Below are 13,553 nucleotides of genomic sequence, written 5' to 3' on the forward strand. Positions count from 1 at the left end.
AAAGTTAGTTTGAACAGCTGTTCACTAATCACTACTCTTGAATTCTTGTCAGTTGTTTACAATTAAGTCAATATGCAAACTGTCTGATATTAATCTTCAAGGTCAGGAATTTGAAACCAATACAGCATGTGGAAAGCTGAATTGATTATAGGTTCTTTTTCCTAGTTTTCCAGAATTACACTTTTCCATAAATTCACAAGCCACTCTCCCATCTCCATTGTCTTGTCTCTCTGCCACCCTGTTGACATCTCTTTTGCTTGGTACAGAACTTAAACACATCTTCTTTAAAAACAGGCAGGAAGTCAAAGCTTTGTCTTACTTTCATTGGGCTTAGGATGCAAGAAACTAACTTGTGTCCCGCCAAGTTTATGTAGCATGAGAAGAAGGTGCTAACAGTATAACGTACAGTGGACCCCCTGTATCTCGGGTTTTGGTTTCCATGCTTTATCAGTGGTTAACTGCATCCCAAAAATATTACGTTGTGTTCCAAGGGGCTGCAGGGGAGGTAAGTTTCCCACTTAAATGATAGGGTTCATGACTATTCATGGTTTGGGCATCTGCTGTGGGTCTTGGAACACATTACCCCACTGAGATGGAATGACACCTGTATTTGCCCATGTAGCAGCTACATATCTTAATGCACCACCCTGCTTTGTGTAGGTAAAAGAATTTCATACTTTTTTGTGTGGAATAAAGGGGTCATAGATACTGCCAGTCTCATTTCCATAGACTCTGGTCAGGGAATTGCTATCTGCCTGGTCTAAGAACTAAGATTGACAGTTAACTTATCTCCATGCCAATGATGGCCCAACCAATTGGCACCCTCTTGCTGCATAAATCAATGTCAGTTTCTTGCGTCCTACTCCTCATGAGTGCAAGATGAGAAGCTTTGACGATTGCTAAAAAAAAGACAATGTTTAATGCCTGTTTTTATTTAACCAGTGAAGTGGGTCACCAGGTCTTTCTAGTTTAGTCAGAGTACCTATTTAAGTACCAGTTCTAAATAGTGTTCAGTCTTCCATCAACTGGAGATGAATTTGCAGCTTTAATTGGTTCTGAACTAAGATGCTTCTCTTTGTGCATCCTACTATTTGGTATCTGAGTCGCCAGTAGTGAAACTGAATTACTAGACATGGATGGTATCAGGTATAACTTCATGATTTCAGCTGTATCACTTACTTTTATATTCTAGTATTGATTTTTCTCTGAATTGTATTCAATCACATTAGTATGAATGGAAACTTGTGCTTCGCCCAGATGTTAACGTGTATTGTTAGTAATGAGTAGTAAGCCAAGGTGTCCCTGTTGTTTGTAAATCATTTGCCACATGATGCAATAAAGGGAAATTGCCTGAGAAAGAGCTTTGTTTTAGAAAAAGCCTATGATGTGGGAGTGAGGTAGCTGACCTCTGGCAGCGTGGAGTAGGCTTTTCTTGTCTTCCTAACAGACTTTATTTTCATATCAGGTTCCCTTTCCCCAAATCAAATGGCTTGATATTTTTCCCCCATGCTAATACTTTGTTTAAATGATTTTCTCATAGGGTATGGGTATCACTGGCTAAGCCAGTACTTATTGTCAATCCCTAATTACCCTGGAGAAGGTGGTGGTAAACTACCTTGAACCACTGCAGTTCTTTGTGATAAATATGACATTCTGTTTTTCCTGCTGTAGTAGATAATGATAAAGTATTATTTAAATGGTGATAATTTGGGAAATGTTGATGTGTAAAAGAACCTAGGTGTCATTGTATACTAGTCATTGAAAGCAAACATATGGGTACATCAGACTGTTCAGAAGACTAATGGTCTGTTGGCCTTTGCCAGAGGGTTTGGGTATAAGGAAGCCTTGCTGCTGCTGAACAGGACTTTGGTGCAATATACTTGCTACTTGTGGGAGTGCAATGGGGATTACCAGACTACTTTCTCAGATTGCAGGTTTGTTGTATGAGGAGAGACTGCCTGTATTCATTCAGAAGAATAAGAGGATCTTGTTAAAATTCTGACAGGACTGGACAGACTGGATATTACCCATGGTGGGGGAATTCTAGAACACTGGATCAGTCTCAGGGCACATGTTAGGTACTTCCAGATAAGATGATGCAAACCTGCTTCACTCTGACGGTAAGTCTGGAATTCTCTACAACAGAAGGCTGTGGAGGCAAAGTCCAAAAAAAATTGAAAGTAACAGATTTCTGAAAGCTAAAGGTGTTGAGGGCTGTTATAAGAGTGCAAGGTCATAACATTGAGATGGATCATTCATAGTAGAGCAGGCTCAAAGGACTGACCACTGCTATTTTCCATGCATCTATACTTGGGTTTTGTATTACTAAATAGAGATTTTGAGATTATGTACATTTTAGACTAAAACCAAGGAATGCTTACTATTTTTAAAGTTAATTTGAAAGTAGAAAAAAAAATTAAATAACTTTTTTGGGCATATTTCTATTTTTAACCTTCTAGATATCTCTTTGTGGAGCTGTTGGTAATGAATTAAAAGTCATGGATCACCTTGTAAATACTGGAACTCAAACAGATCCTGTTGTGATATTATCCTTTGCACAAGCAGCGACTTTGGGACTTGTTGGCCAGAATGGCCCTTTTAATTTTCCATTCAGAGAAAATGGAATTTATCATATACCAGATGCATCGATAAATAAGAGCACTGCACTTGAACCCATGACAATAGAACAAAGCCCTAGACTGGATATGATTAACACATCTGAATGTTTTGAGCAACAAGAGGAGGAAAGTTTAGAAGCAGAAAATGGCTTTATAACTTTTGAAAGGCAAGCAAGGAGGAGGAAACGACAGCCTGTGAAGCTAGTGCATGCTGAAAAAAATGATGAAAATTGTAAGGAGGAAACAGTTGAAGCACAGTATGATGCAGAGAATCAGTCCAACAATGTTCTGTACAGACATGGAATGAAAATGATTGACATTAGCAACTTCAAAAGAAAACAAATGCATCGTCCTCTTCGTGAAAGGACTCAAGATGTTCACACAGTTAATTTTTCTCCTAACTATAAAGAAATCCTCCATTGTAATTCTGCTGATCTACAGGAGAGAGTTGATGCAGAAGGGGAAAAGTTGATAAACAACTATTTTGAAACTAATAAGTCGCCGACTTTAGTCCAAATTGAAGACCAGTTTCCAGAAGAGTCAGTGACAGGGGAAAACCGTAATTTTGTATGGCAACGTCAAGTGGCATACGAAACAGAGATGTCTCTCCCTCAGCAGGAGGATCGTAGCAGAAGAGCTCAAATAGATCGGTTGGATATTAATGTACAAATTGATGATTCCTATTGTATTGATGTTGGGGAAGGGCAAAAACGATGGCAGTGTCGGTTATGTGAAAAATCGTACACTTCCAAATATAACTTGGTCACTCACATATTGGGTCACAGTGGTATTAAGCCTCACGAATGTCAACACTGTCATAAGCTTTTTAAGCAGCCAAGTCATTTACAGATGCACCTCCTTACTCATGAAGGCATTCGACCACACAAATGCGAGGTGTGTGACAAAGCTTTCACGCAGACAAGCCATCTTAAACGGCACATGTTGTTGCATACTGACATAAAACCTTACAGCTGCAGAGTCTGTGGACGTGGTTTTGCCTATCCCAGTGAGTTGAAGGCCCATGAAGCAAAGCATGAAAATGGCAGGTGTCATATTTGTATTGAATGTGGGTTGGATTTTGTGTCACTCATTCAGCTAAAGAGACATCTTGTTGCACATCAAGGTCCCACACCATACGAATGCACACAGTGCAACAAAACTTTTAGCTACCGAAGTCAGCTTCAGAACCACATGATGAAACATCAGAATATCCGCCCATATGTCTGCACTGAATGTGGCATGGAATTTACTCAGCCTCATCACCTGAAACAGCACTCACTCACACACAAGGTAAGACTGCCCACCTGTTCTGTCTAGAGATCATATTTGTTGTTTTGAAGTTATTCCAGTTGATTAAAAATTGGCAGGACCTTTGGGGGGGGGGGGGGGGTGGGCGGCACGGGTGGAAAATCTGAAATTGGTGAGCCTTAAAACTTTTTTGTTTATTGTTGAGGCTGTCTGTCATCCTAATCTGGCTGGTTGCCTTTCAGAGAGTATTCAAGGGACCTTCTCATTGATTCAAGCTTTGACAATTACATTTTCATAGAAACAATGACAGGATTTATTTTTACATCGTCAGTTTGGAATGGTTGGATAATGCGATTTGACGACACAATAGCATGTTGGATTTTAAGCAGTTTTGTCAATTTTATACCTGGCTGAGTATACTCCAATTAAACCCAACTTCAGAGGATGCAACCAATGCAAAAGTGCAATTCTTCCTATTTTGGTCCTGATAGAGAATGCAATACTTAGTGATTTCATTGCCCCAGTAAAAACCTGGAATACAGTCAACTTAATTTGGTTATTACTTATGTTGATTATTTTTATTGCTTCTGTTTGAAATCAAGCCTAGCATTAACATAGGGTCATGTGATAAGTATACTATTGGAGTTGTGATACTCCATTGCTATACTAAACTTTATTTTGCATTACTTGCATATGAAATTGTATTTCAATATGTGCTAGCCATCTCATTGGATCAGGATTGGGAGAAATAAGGGGAAGAGCAAAATTTAAAGACTAAGACTTTAAACCTAGCTAACATCACCAATGGCACTAAATGAGTTTTAAATGCTGCAAGTCTGACATAGAAAATGTTGAAATGCAACTGAAGGAACATCCCCCCCCCCTAAGTATTTTGAAGACTTTGTCACACCTGGAAAAGGAAAGTTTTTTTTCATTGTTTGTTTGAAGAACATGACAGGGTGAGGGTGAAAGTCATTGCGCTGACTGAAGAAAATTGCGGCACTTGGCAGTGAGCAGCTGCTAATGTTCCTATTGTTTAGGAATAGATTTAAAGTAAACTAAAGGTGAAAATTCCTGGGTGATGTGCATATTCATCAACTTGTTTAGTCAAGCATGTCGAAGACAAAAGGTGAGTTTAAATAAAGATCAAATGAAAGGAAGCAAACTAAAAACCCATTAGGGAAATGAGACAGACTGTGTATCAATCATGGCTCAGATCAGAGGGCTATCGTTTGAAATCTTTTGTATAAGATTGTGTTGTGAGATTATAGCCTGAAAGTTAGAATTGGAGGTGAATTAAAGGGACAACCCAGGGATAACCAGAGTCAGAGTTGCAACAAGAATGGAGATATTTGGCAAACTCTGGATTTGTCTTCCCTATTTATAGAGATAACACTGAGCAGTAAGTAAGGCAGCTTTAGATTGGAGGAATTATGTGTAAATAGAGATAAAGTGGGGCAAAGCCAGAAATGGTTTGCAAAGAACATTTAGAATACAGCATGGAATTCTGGTCGCTCTCCAGTAGGAAGGATGTTAAATGTGAGAGGGTGCAGAATAGATTTGCAGGGACTGGAGAGGCTGAATAGGCTGTTTTTTTTTCCCTGGAGCATTGGAGGTTTAGGGGTGACCTTCCTAAGGTTTATAAAATCGTGAGGGGCATGGAAAGGGTAAATAGCTAAGGTCTTTCCCAGGGCAGGTGAGTCCAAAACTAGAGGGCACAGGTTTAAAGTGAGGGAAAGGATTTTAAAAAGGACCTGGAAGGGTAACTTTTTCACACAGGGTGGTGAGTGTACAGAAGGAAATGCTGGAAGTGGTGGAGTTGCAACATTTGGATGGGTATGCAAATAAGTATTTAGAGAGAGCGGCTAAATGCTGGCAATGGGACTAGGTAAGAATGGGATGTCAAGTTGGTGTGGGTGAGTTAGACCAAAGGATCTGTTTCGACGTTGTATGACTCTTGCTCTGTATGACCAGGTGTTGTATTTGCTTCCACTGAATTTTAATGTGTTAAGATAAACTACTAGGAATGCTGATAATGGAAGTCTGACAGGGGGAGCGGCCTGTGTGTTTCATGGGATCACATTTTAGATGGTGCAAGCAGAGGCCAGTAGAAAGGAAGGTCAAGTCCAACAAGTAGTTGAGGTGTATTATCTCTGAATAAGGTAAAGCCTTAGCAGAAGAAATTGGATATTTCAAAGCTTTGCTATGGAAAATATTGGAACAGATGTTATAAACAGATGGTTCACAAACTGAGCTACAAATCTTCAAAATCACAGCTGTTACAACGACTGAGAATCTGGAATAAAAGGATGAAATTGAGAGAATAAATGTAATATTTCGAAGTGGGAAAACTATTGACTAGCTTTCTGTTTATTGCCTTCACCATTTCAATTTATCTTTTGAGTGGAATGGCTGTACCTTATGTGAACAATTAATTTAGCTTGTCTCCAAACTCCAAAGTCAAGTCTGGGTAACAGAATTCCGTGCAATTATGTGAAAAAGATGGACTGGAAAAGACAAGCTGGTTCACCATCCTACTTTTGTAAATCTGATTTGGAGGTGCTGGAGTTGAACTGAGATGTACAAAATTAAAAATCTCAGCACCAGGTTATAGTCTAACAGGTTTATTTGGAAGCACTCGCTTTCGGAGCACTGCTCCTTCATCAAGTAGTTGTAGAGTCATAGAGATGTACAGCATGGAAACAGGCCCTTCGGTCCAACCCATCCATTCCGACCAAATATCCCAATCCAATCTCGTCCCACCTGCCAGCACCTGGCCCATATCCCTCCAAACCCTTCCTATTCATATACCTGTCCAAATGCCTCTTAAATGTCGCAATTGTACCAGCCTCCACCACTTTCTCTGGCAGCTCATTCCATACACGTACCACCCTCTGTGTGAAAAAGTTGCCTGTCTTTTCCCCCCTCACCCTAAACCTATGCCCTCTAGTTCTGGTCTCCCCGACCCCAGGGAAAAGATTTTGCCTATTTATCCTATGCATGCCCCTCATAATTTTGTAAACCTTTATAAGGTCACCCCTCAGCTTCTGACGCTCCAGGGAAAACAGCCCCAGCCTGCTCAGCCTCTGTCTATAGCTCAAATCCTGCAACCCTGGCAACAACACTGTAAATCTTTTCTGAACCCTTTCAAGTTTCACAACATCTTTCCAATAGGAAGGAGACCAGAATTGCACGCAATGTTCCAACAGTGGCCTAACCAATGTCCTGTATAGCCGTGACATGACCTCCCAACTCCTGTACTCAATACTCTGACCAATAAAGGAAAGCATACCAAACGCCGCCTTCACTTTCAAGGAACTATGAACCGGCACTCCAAGGTCTCTTTGTTCAGCAACACTCCCTAGGACCTTACTATTAAGTGCATAAGTCCTGCTAAGATTTGCTTTCCCAAAATGCAGCATCTTGCATTTATCTGAATTAAACTCCACCTGCCACTTCTCTGCCCATTGGCCCATCTGATCCAGATCCATCTGAGGTAACCCTCTTTGCTGTCCACTACACCTTCAATTTTCGTGTCATCTACAAACTTACTAACTGTACCTCTTATGCTCGCATCCAAATCAGTTATGTAAATGACAAAAAGTAGAGGGCCCAGCACTGATCCTTGTGGCACTCCACTGGTCACAGGCCTCAAGTCTGAAAAACAATCCTCCTCCACCACCCTCTGTCCTCTACCTTTTGAGCCAGTTCTGTATCTAAATGGTTCCCCCTGTATTCCACGAGATCTAACTTTGCTAACCAGTGTCCCATGGGGAACCTTGTTGAATGCCTTACTGAAGTCCATATAGATCACATCTACTGCTTTTGCCCTTATCAGTCCTCTTTGTTACTTCTTCAAAAAACTCAATCAAGTTCGAGAGACAGGATTTCCCACGCACAAAACCATGTTGACTAACATTAATCAGCCCTTGCCTTTCCAAGTACATGTACATCCTGTCCCTCAGGATTCCCTCCAACAACTTGCCCACCACCGAGGTCAGGTTCACTGGTCTATAGTTCCCTGGCTTGTCTTTACCGCCCTTCTCGAACAGTGGCACCACATTAGCCAACCTCCAGTCTTCCAGCACCTCACTTGTGACTATTGATGATACAAATATCTCAGCAAGAGGCCCAGCAATTACTTCTTTAGCTTCCCACAGAGTTCTCTGGTACAGCTGATCAGGTCCTGGGGATTTATCCACCTTGAAATGGTTAAAGACATCCAGCACTTCCTCCTCTGTAATCTGGACATTTTGCAAGATGTCACCATCTATTTCCCTACAGTCTATATCTTCCATATACTTTTCCACAGTAAATACTGATACTAAATGAATATTTTGCATCTCCCCCATTTTCTGTGGCTCCACGCAAAGGCTGCCTTGCTGATCTTTGAGGGACCCTGTTCTCTCCCTAGTTACCCTTTTTTGTCCTTTAATATATTTGTAAAATCTCTTTTGGATTTTCCTTAATTCTATTTGCCAAAGCTACCTCATGTCCCCTTTTTGCCTTCCTGATTTCCCTCTTAAGTATACTCCTTCCTTTATACTCTTCTTGGGATTCACTCTATCTATCCTGTCTATGCCTAACATATGCTTCCTTCTTTTTCTTAACCAAACCCTCAATTTCTTTAGTCATCCAGCATTCCCTATACCTACCAGCCTTCCCTTTCACCCTGACAGAAATGTACTTTCTCTGGATTCGTGTTACCTCATTTCTGAAGGCTTCCCATTTTCCAGCCATCCCTTTCCCTGAGCACATCCGCCTCCAATCAACTTTTGAAAGTTCTTGCCTAATACCGTTGAAATTGGCCTTTCTCCAATTTAGAACTTCATCCTTTAGATCTGGTCTATCCTTTTCCATCATTTTAAATCTAATAGAATTATGGTCACTTGCCCCAGAGTGCTCCCCCACTGAGGTTGTGGAGTATAAGATCGTAAGACAGAATTTATAGAAAAAGTTGACAGTGTAATGTAGCTGAAATTATATATTGTAGGAGACCTGGATTTTTTAAAGTCTCTCATCTTTTAGAATGACCATGTTGGTTTCAGTTTGTTCTTATGTAAAATCCAGGACATATTTTAAAGTTACATTCTCAAGTGAACTTTAACAAGAGGTGCCATGTCAACTCAGAATGCAGTGAAGGTGTGAGGTGTCCTGTGTGAGGCTGTCTGTCCGTCCCCCAATGTTGAGACTGATTCTATCTCTTTGCTTTGTTGCCAGACCCGAAGCCTTGTTGATTGTTGTGTGGTGTCCGCTTCATCCGTTGCCTTAGCCCCTCTTTGTCTTGTCCATGTACCATGCCTAGGTATCCTTGCCTGAAGCCTATGAGAGACTGTATTGGCCAAGTCACATGAGTACCTGCCACATACATGGTGAGGCTGGTGTCACCACGTGTAATGGTATCCATGTCGACACTGACTCATCTGCCGACAAACTGCCTGGTTTTCAGGACCACAATATAACCCTGTCATGGAAGATGCTGCAAGATGTCAGTATTGACATGAATACCATTACATGTGGGGACACCACCTACCATATACGTGGCAGGTACTCATGTGACTTGGCCAACATGGTCTATCTCATAGCTGCAGGCAAGAATGCCCTGAGGCATGGTACCTTGGCGAGTCCGAGCAGAGGCTATGGCAACGGATGAATGGACACCACACAACAATCAACAGACAGGAGTGTTCCCTCCCAGTTGGAGAGCACTTTAGTGATCCTGAACTTTTGACCTCGGACCTTTTGGGTTACCATTGTCCAAGGGGGTCTTCAGGGCAGGCAACAATACAAAGTGGTAAAAACAATGACTGCAGATGCTGGAAACCAGATTCTGGATTAGTGGTGCTGGAAGAGCACAGCAGTTCAGGCAGCATCCAAGGAGCAGCAAAACCGACGTTTTGGGCAAAAGCCCTTCATCAGGAATAAAGGCAGTGAGCCTGAAGCGTGGAGAGATAAGCTAGAGGAGGGTGGGGGTGGGGAGAAAGTAGCATGGAGTACAATAGGTGAGTGGGGGAGGGGATGAAGGTGATAGGTCAGGGAGGAGAGGGTGGAGTGGATAGGTGGAAAAGGAGATAGGCAGGTAGGACAAGGAGGTAGGCAGGAGGGAACGGTCTTTGCGGAAGCCACTCTACCAACCTTCGCATAAAGCAAATCATCCGCCGACATTTCCACCACCACCTCCAAACAGATCCCACCACCAGGGATATATTTCCCTCCCCACCCCTTTCCGCCTTCCGCAAAGACCGTTCCCTCCGTGATTACCTGGTCAGGTCCATGCCCCCCCCCACATCCCACCCTCCCATCCTGGCACTTTCCCCTGCCACCGCAGGAACTGTAAAACCTGCGCCCACACCACCTCCCTCACCTCTATCCAAGGCCCTAAAGGAGCCTTCCACACCCATCAAAGTTTTGCCTGCACATCCACTAATATCAATTACTGTATCCCAATGCGGTCCCCTCTACATTGGGGAGACTGACTTTAGGGAATATCTCCGGGACACCCGCACCAATCAACCACACTGCCCCGTGGCCCAACATTTCAACTCCCTCTCCCACTCTGCCGAGGACATGGAGGTCTTGGGCCTCCTTCACCGCAGCTCCCTCACCACCAGACGCCTGGAGGAAGAACGCCTCATCTTCCGCCTCGGAACACTTCAACCCCAGGGCATCAATGTGGACTTCAACAGTTTCCTCATTTCCCCTTCCCACACCTCGCCCTAGTTCCAAACTTCCAGCTCAGCACCGTCCCCATGACTTGTCCGGACTTGTCCTACCTGCCTATCTCCTTTTCCGCCTATCTCCTTTTCCACCTATCTACTCCACCCTCTCCTCCTTGACCTATCACCTTCATCCCCTCCCCCACTCACCCATTGTACTCTATGCTACTTTCTCCCCACCCCCACCCTCCTCTAGCTTATCTCTCCACGCTTCAGGCTCACTGCCTTTATTCCTGATGAAGGGCTTTTGCCCGAAACATCGATTTCGTTGCTCCTTGGATGCTGCCTGAACTGCTGTGCTCTTCCAGCACCACTAATCCAGAACAATACAAAGTGGCTGAGCAGAAGCTGATAGCCAAGTTTGGTACCCATGGTGATGGCCTCAACTGGGACCTTGGGTTCATGCCTCACTAGAGGTGACCCCACTGCACTACAAACCCTCTCTCATATGCTCACACTCTGTCATATTGACCCACACACAAGTTTGTGGGGTGAATTTGTACTTTCAGAATTATATATTATTTTGCTCATAAACTGCATGAATCCATGTAAGAGTCTGTGAATCCCTTTTTTTTTGAAAAGAGAATCAATCTGAACATTGGGGTACAGGCAGCCTCGCACCTTCAATGCATTATCTGAGCTGGCATGGCACCTATTGTTAAAGTTCACTTGAGAATGCAACTTTTCCAAAAACGTTCTGGGATTTGCATATGAAAGAACTGAAACCAACATGGTCATTCTAAAAGTTGAGCGATTTAACAAACAATTCAGGTCTCCTACAATGTATAATTTCACTTACATCACACTGTAAACTTTTGCTATAAATTCTGTGTCTTAAGATCTTGTACTCTACAACCACCTGATTTTAAAAAACAGCGTTCCGAAAGCTAATGCTTCCAAATAAACCTGTTGGACTATAACCTGGTGTTGTGATTTAACACTTTGCAATGAAGTTAGGGCTGCTATTTTGGCATTTCTGATGGTTGAAAGTAATCTCCTGAGAGGGCAAAATTTAAAAAGTGGCCAACTCAGGAAATTGATTCTCCCCCCCCCCCCCCCCCCCCCCCCCCCACCGGGCAAAAGAATCCTTTCTGCGCTGTGAATGTGAATCAGTGTGAAAACCAGAATACAATTCTAACCATGTGCACCGCAATGGCTTTAGTGAATCTGAACTTGCTGCGCAAGCTGGTAAATTGTTCCAGAGCCAATGATCCTTTGTAAAAATAATCACCTGATATAAAATCTAGTCCCTCTGTTTTGTGCATATTCCCTGTTTTTTTTTCTAAATTTAATTCAAAGTACAATAAAATTCACTCTAAGCAAGTACAGGGATCAGGTTGTGTTGGTAAGTCTAAAGTGCCAAATAGTGAAGATTATAAATATGGAATATGCTTTTAATATTCAAGTGCCATCTCTCCTATTAATAATGCACCTTATTATAGGTTATGAATATACTGACCTAAATCTACATTTGTAACTTGCATCAACATTTTTACATTAAGAAAGGGTGCTTGAGTGCTATTACTTTAGTAACCAGAAGACTTCCCAAGGGTATGTTTCGGTGTGGGAATTGGAGATGCTAGTTGAAGCATTCCAGTTTGTGAAAAGGCACATAATGTGAATTGTATTATTGTCTGTCCATTGATGTAGTCTGTTCCTTTTTTTAAAATGATATTTGATAATGTTGTTTTTTCTTTTTAAAAAAAGCTCCACTTTAAGTTTGTCATAACAAGTAACTTTTAAGATAGTTAGCAATCTAGAAGCTTTCCTCTTCACCTTTTTACCACTGTCCCTAATTATGTTGGGTGTCAAAATTGCCACCAGTAACCTAGATAAACAGTAGTTGTAAGGATGGTATTTTTCAGTCCTGGAACATCCAAAAAAAAGTCTGAGCTCTTGTTTAAATTTTCACAAAACAATTTGTTGGAAAGCCAAAGGAATTTTCTCACTAGACCTTTCTTTGAACTAATTAATTTTGTAGAAACCATCTGGTGGTGTTTTCACATTTGTCCATATCAAGAAGCTTTAATTTTCCAATGTCACCTCTATCTCTGAATTCAACTTAATGCTTGTACAATTTCAGTCTATTCTCTTGCAGGCAACTGGCTAAAATAAAGGCTGCATTCATTTCAGACTCCATTGTCTGTGCCTCCTTCTGGTGGTTAAGCAGCAAACACATTGTTTATATCTTTTTTTCACCAGTGAAGAAGAATCTTGTTTTTCAAGGAATTAGGTCACAGTTTGGTATGGTTGGCATCAGTGAATCTTTATAGGTGCATTCAAAAGATGATGTCACGCGCTGGAACAATATCTTTAACACCTTGCCCCCTATTCTATTCCTTCTACATTTTGGTCGCCTCTTTTAAAATTAAACCTTCTTCAAACGTATCAGTTTGCTTTTACTATCCCTTTGCTGTTTTGTAGCTCTGATTTTTAATGTATCTTTTTTTCATTTTCAGGAGTAACTTTATTGATTTCTCAAAATGACCCCAAGTTCACTGATTTGTTTTAAAGAAGTAACAAATGATTAAGTAATCTGAACCCTCCATCTTTCCCCTCCATCAGGGAGTAAAAGAATTTAAATGTGAAGTATGTGGACGCGAATTCACCCTTCAAGCAAACCTGAAGAGACATATGCTGATTCATACCAGTGTCCGTGCATATCAGTGCCACATCTGCTTTAAAACCTTTGTTCAAAAACAGACTTTAAAGACCCACATGATTGTTCATTCACCTGTCAAACCATTTAAATGTAAGGTAAGAGAAAAGGATACCAAACTGGCACTCAGAATTCTATCCATTCATGATGTTGAGTGGGAAATGTATAGTTGAGGCACACGTATAATCAATTGTAGTATTAAACCATGTTAATTATCTGGAGTTAATTATTTGTTAAAAGAACTACAATGATGAGAATTTGTAAATGTGCTGACAAGATGCAGGATCAGCTGTCCTTTCAGGGGAGCCAAGC

General features: G+C 41.6%; 1 protein-coding gene across 5 annotated transcripts in view; it reads left to right on the plus strand.

Moving 5' to 3' along the window:
• znf710a (zinc finger protein 710a) overlaps positions 1–13,553 on the plus strand; it is a 37,784-nt gene that overhangs the window by 13,346 nt on the left and 10,885 nt on the right. For 4 of the 5 annotated variants that reach the window (XM_072564776.1, XM_072564773.1, XM_072564772.1 and 1 more), the window contains 2 exons: positions 2,460–3,908; positions 13,148–13,339. In XM_072564776.1, the coding sequence (XP_072420877.1) occupies positions 2,499–3,908; positions 13,148–13,339 (1,602 nt within the window). In that variant the 5' untranslated portion in view covers positions 2,460–2,498. The remainder of the gene's footprint in view (positions 1–2,459; positions 3,909–13,147; positions 13,340–13,553) is intronic. The other variant, XM_072564775.1, reaches the window with a different exon arrangement.

This window comes from Chiloscyllium punctatum, chromosome 48 (assembly GCF_047496795.1).
Source record: "Chiloscyllium punctatum isolate Juve2018m chromosome 48, sChiPun1.3, whole genome shotgun sequence".
Taxonomy (NCBI): domain Eukaryota; kingdom Metazoa; phylum Chordata; class Chondrichthyes; order Orectolobiformes; family Hemiscylliidae; genus Chiloscyllium; species Chiloscyllium punctatum.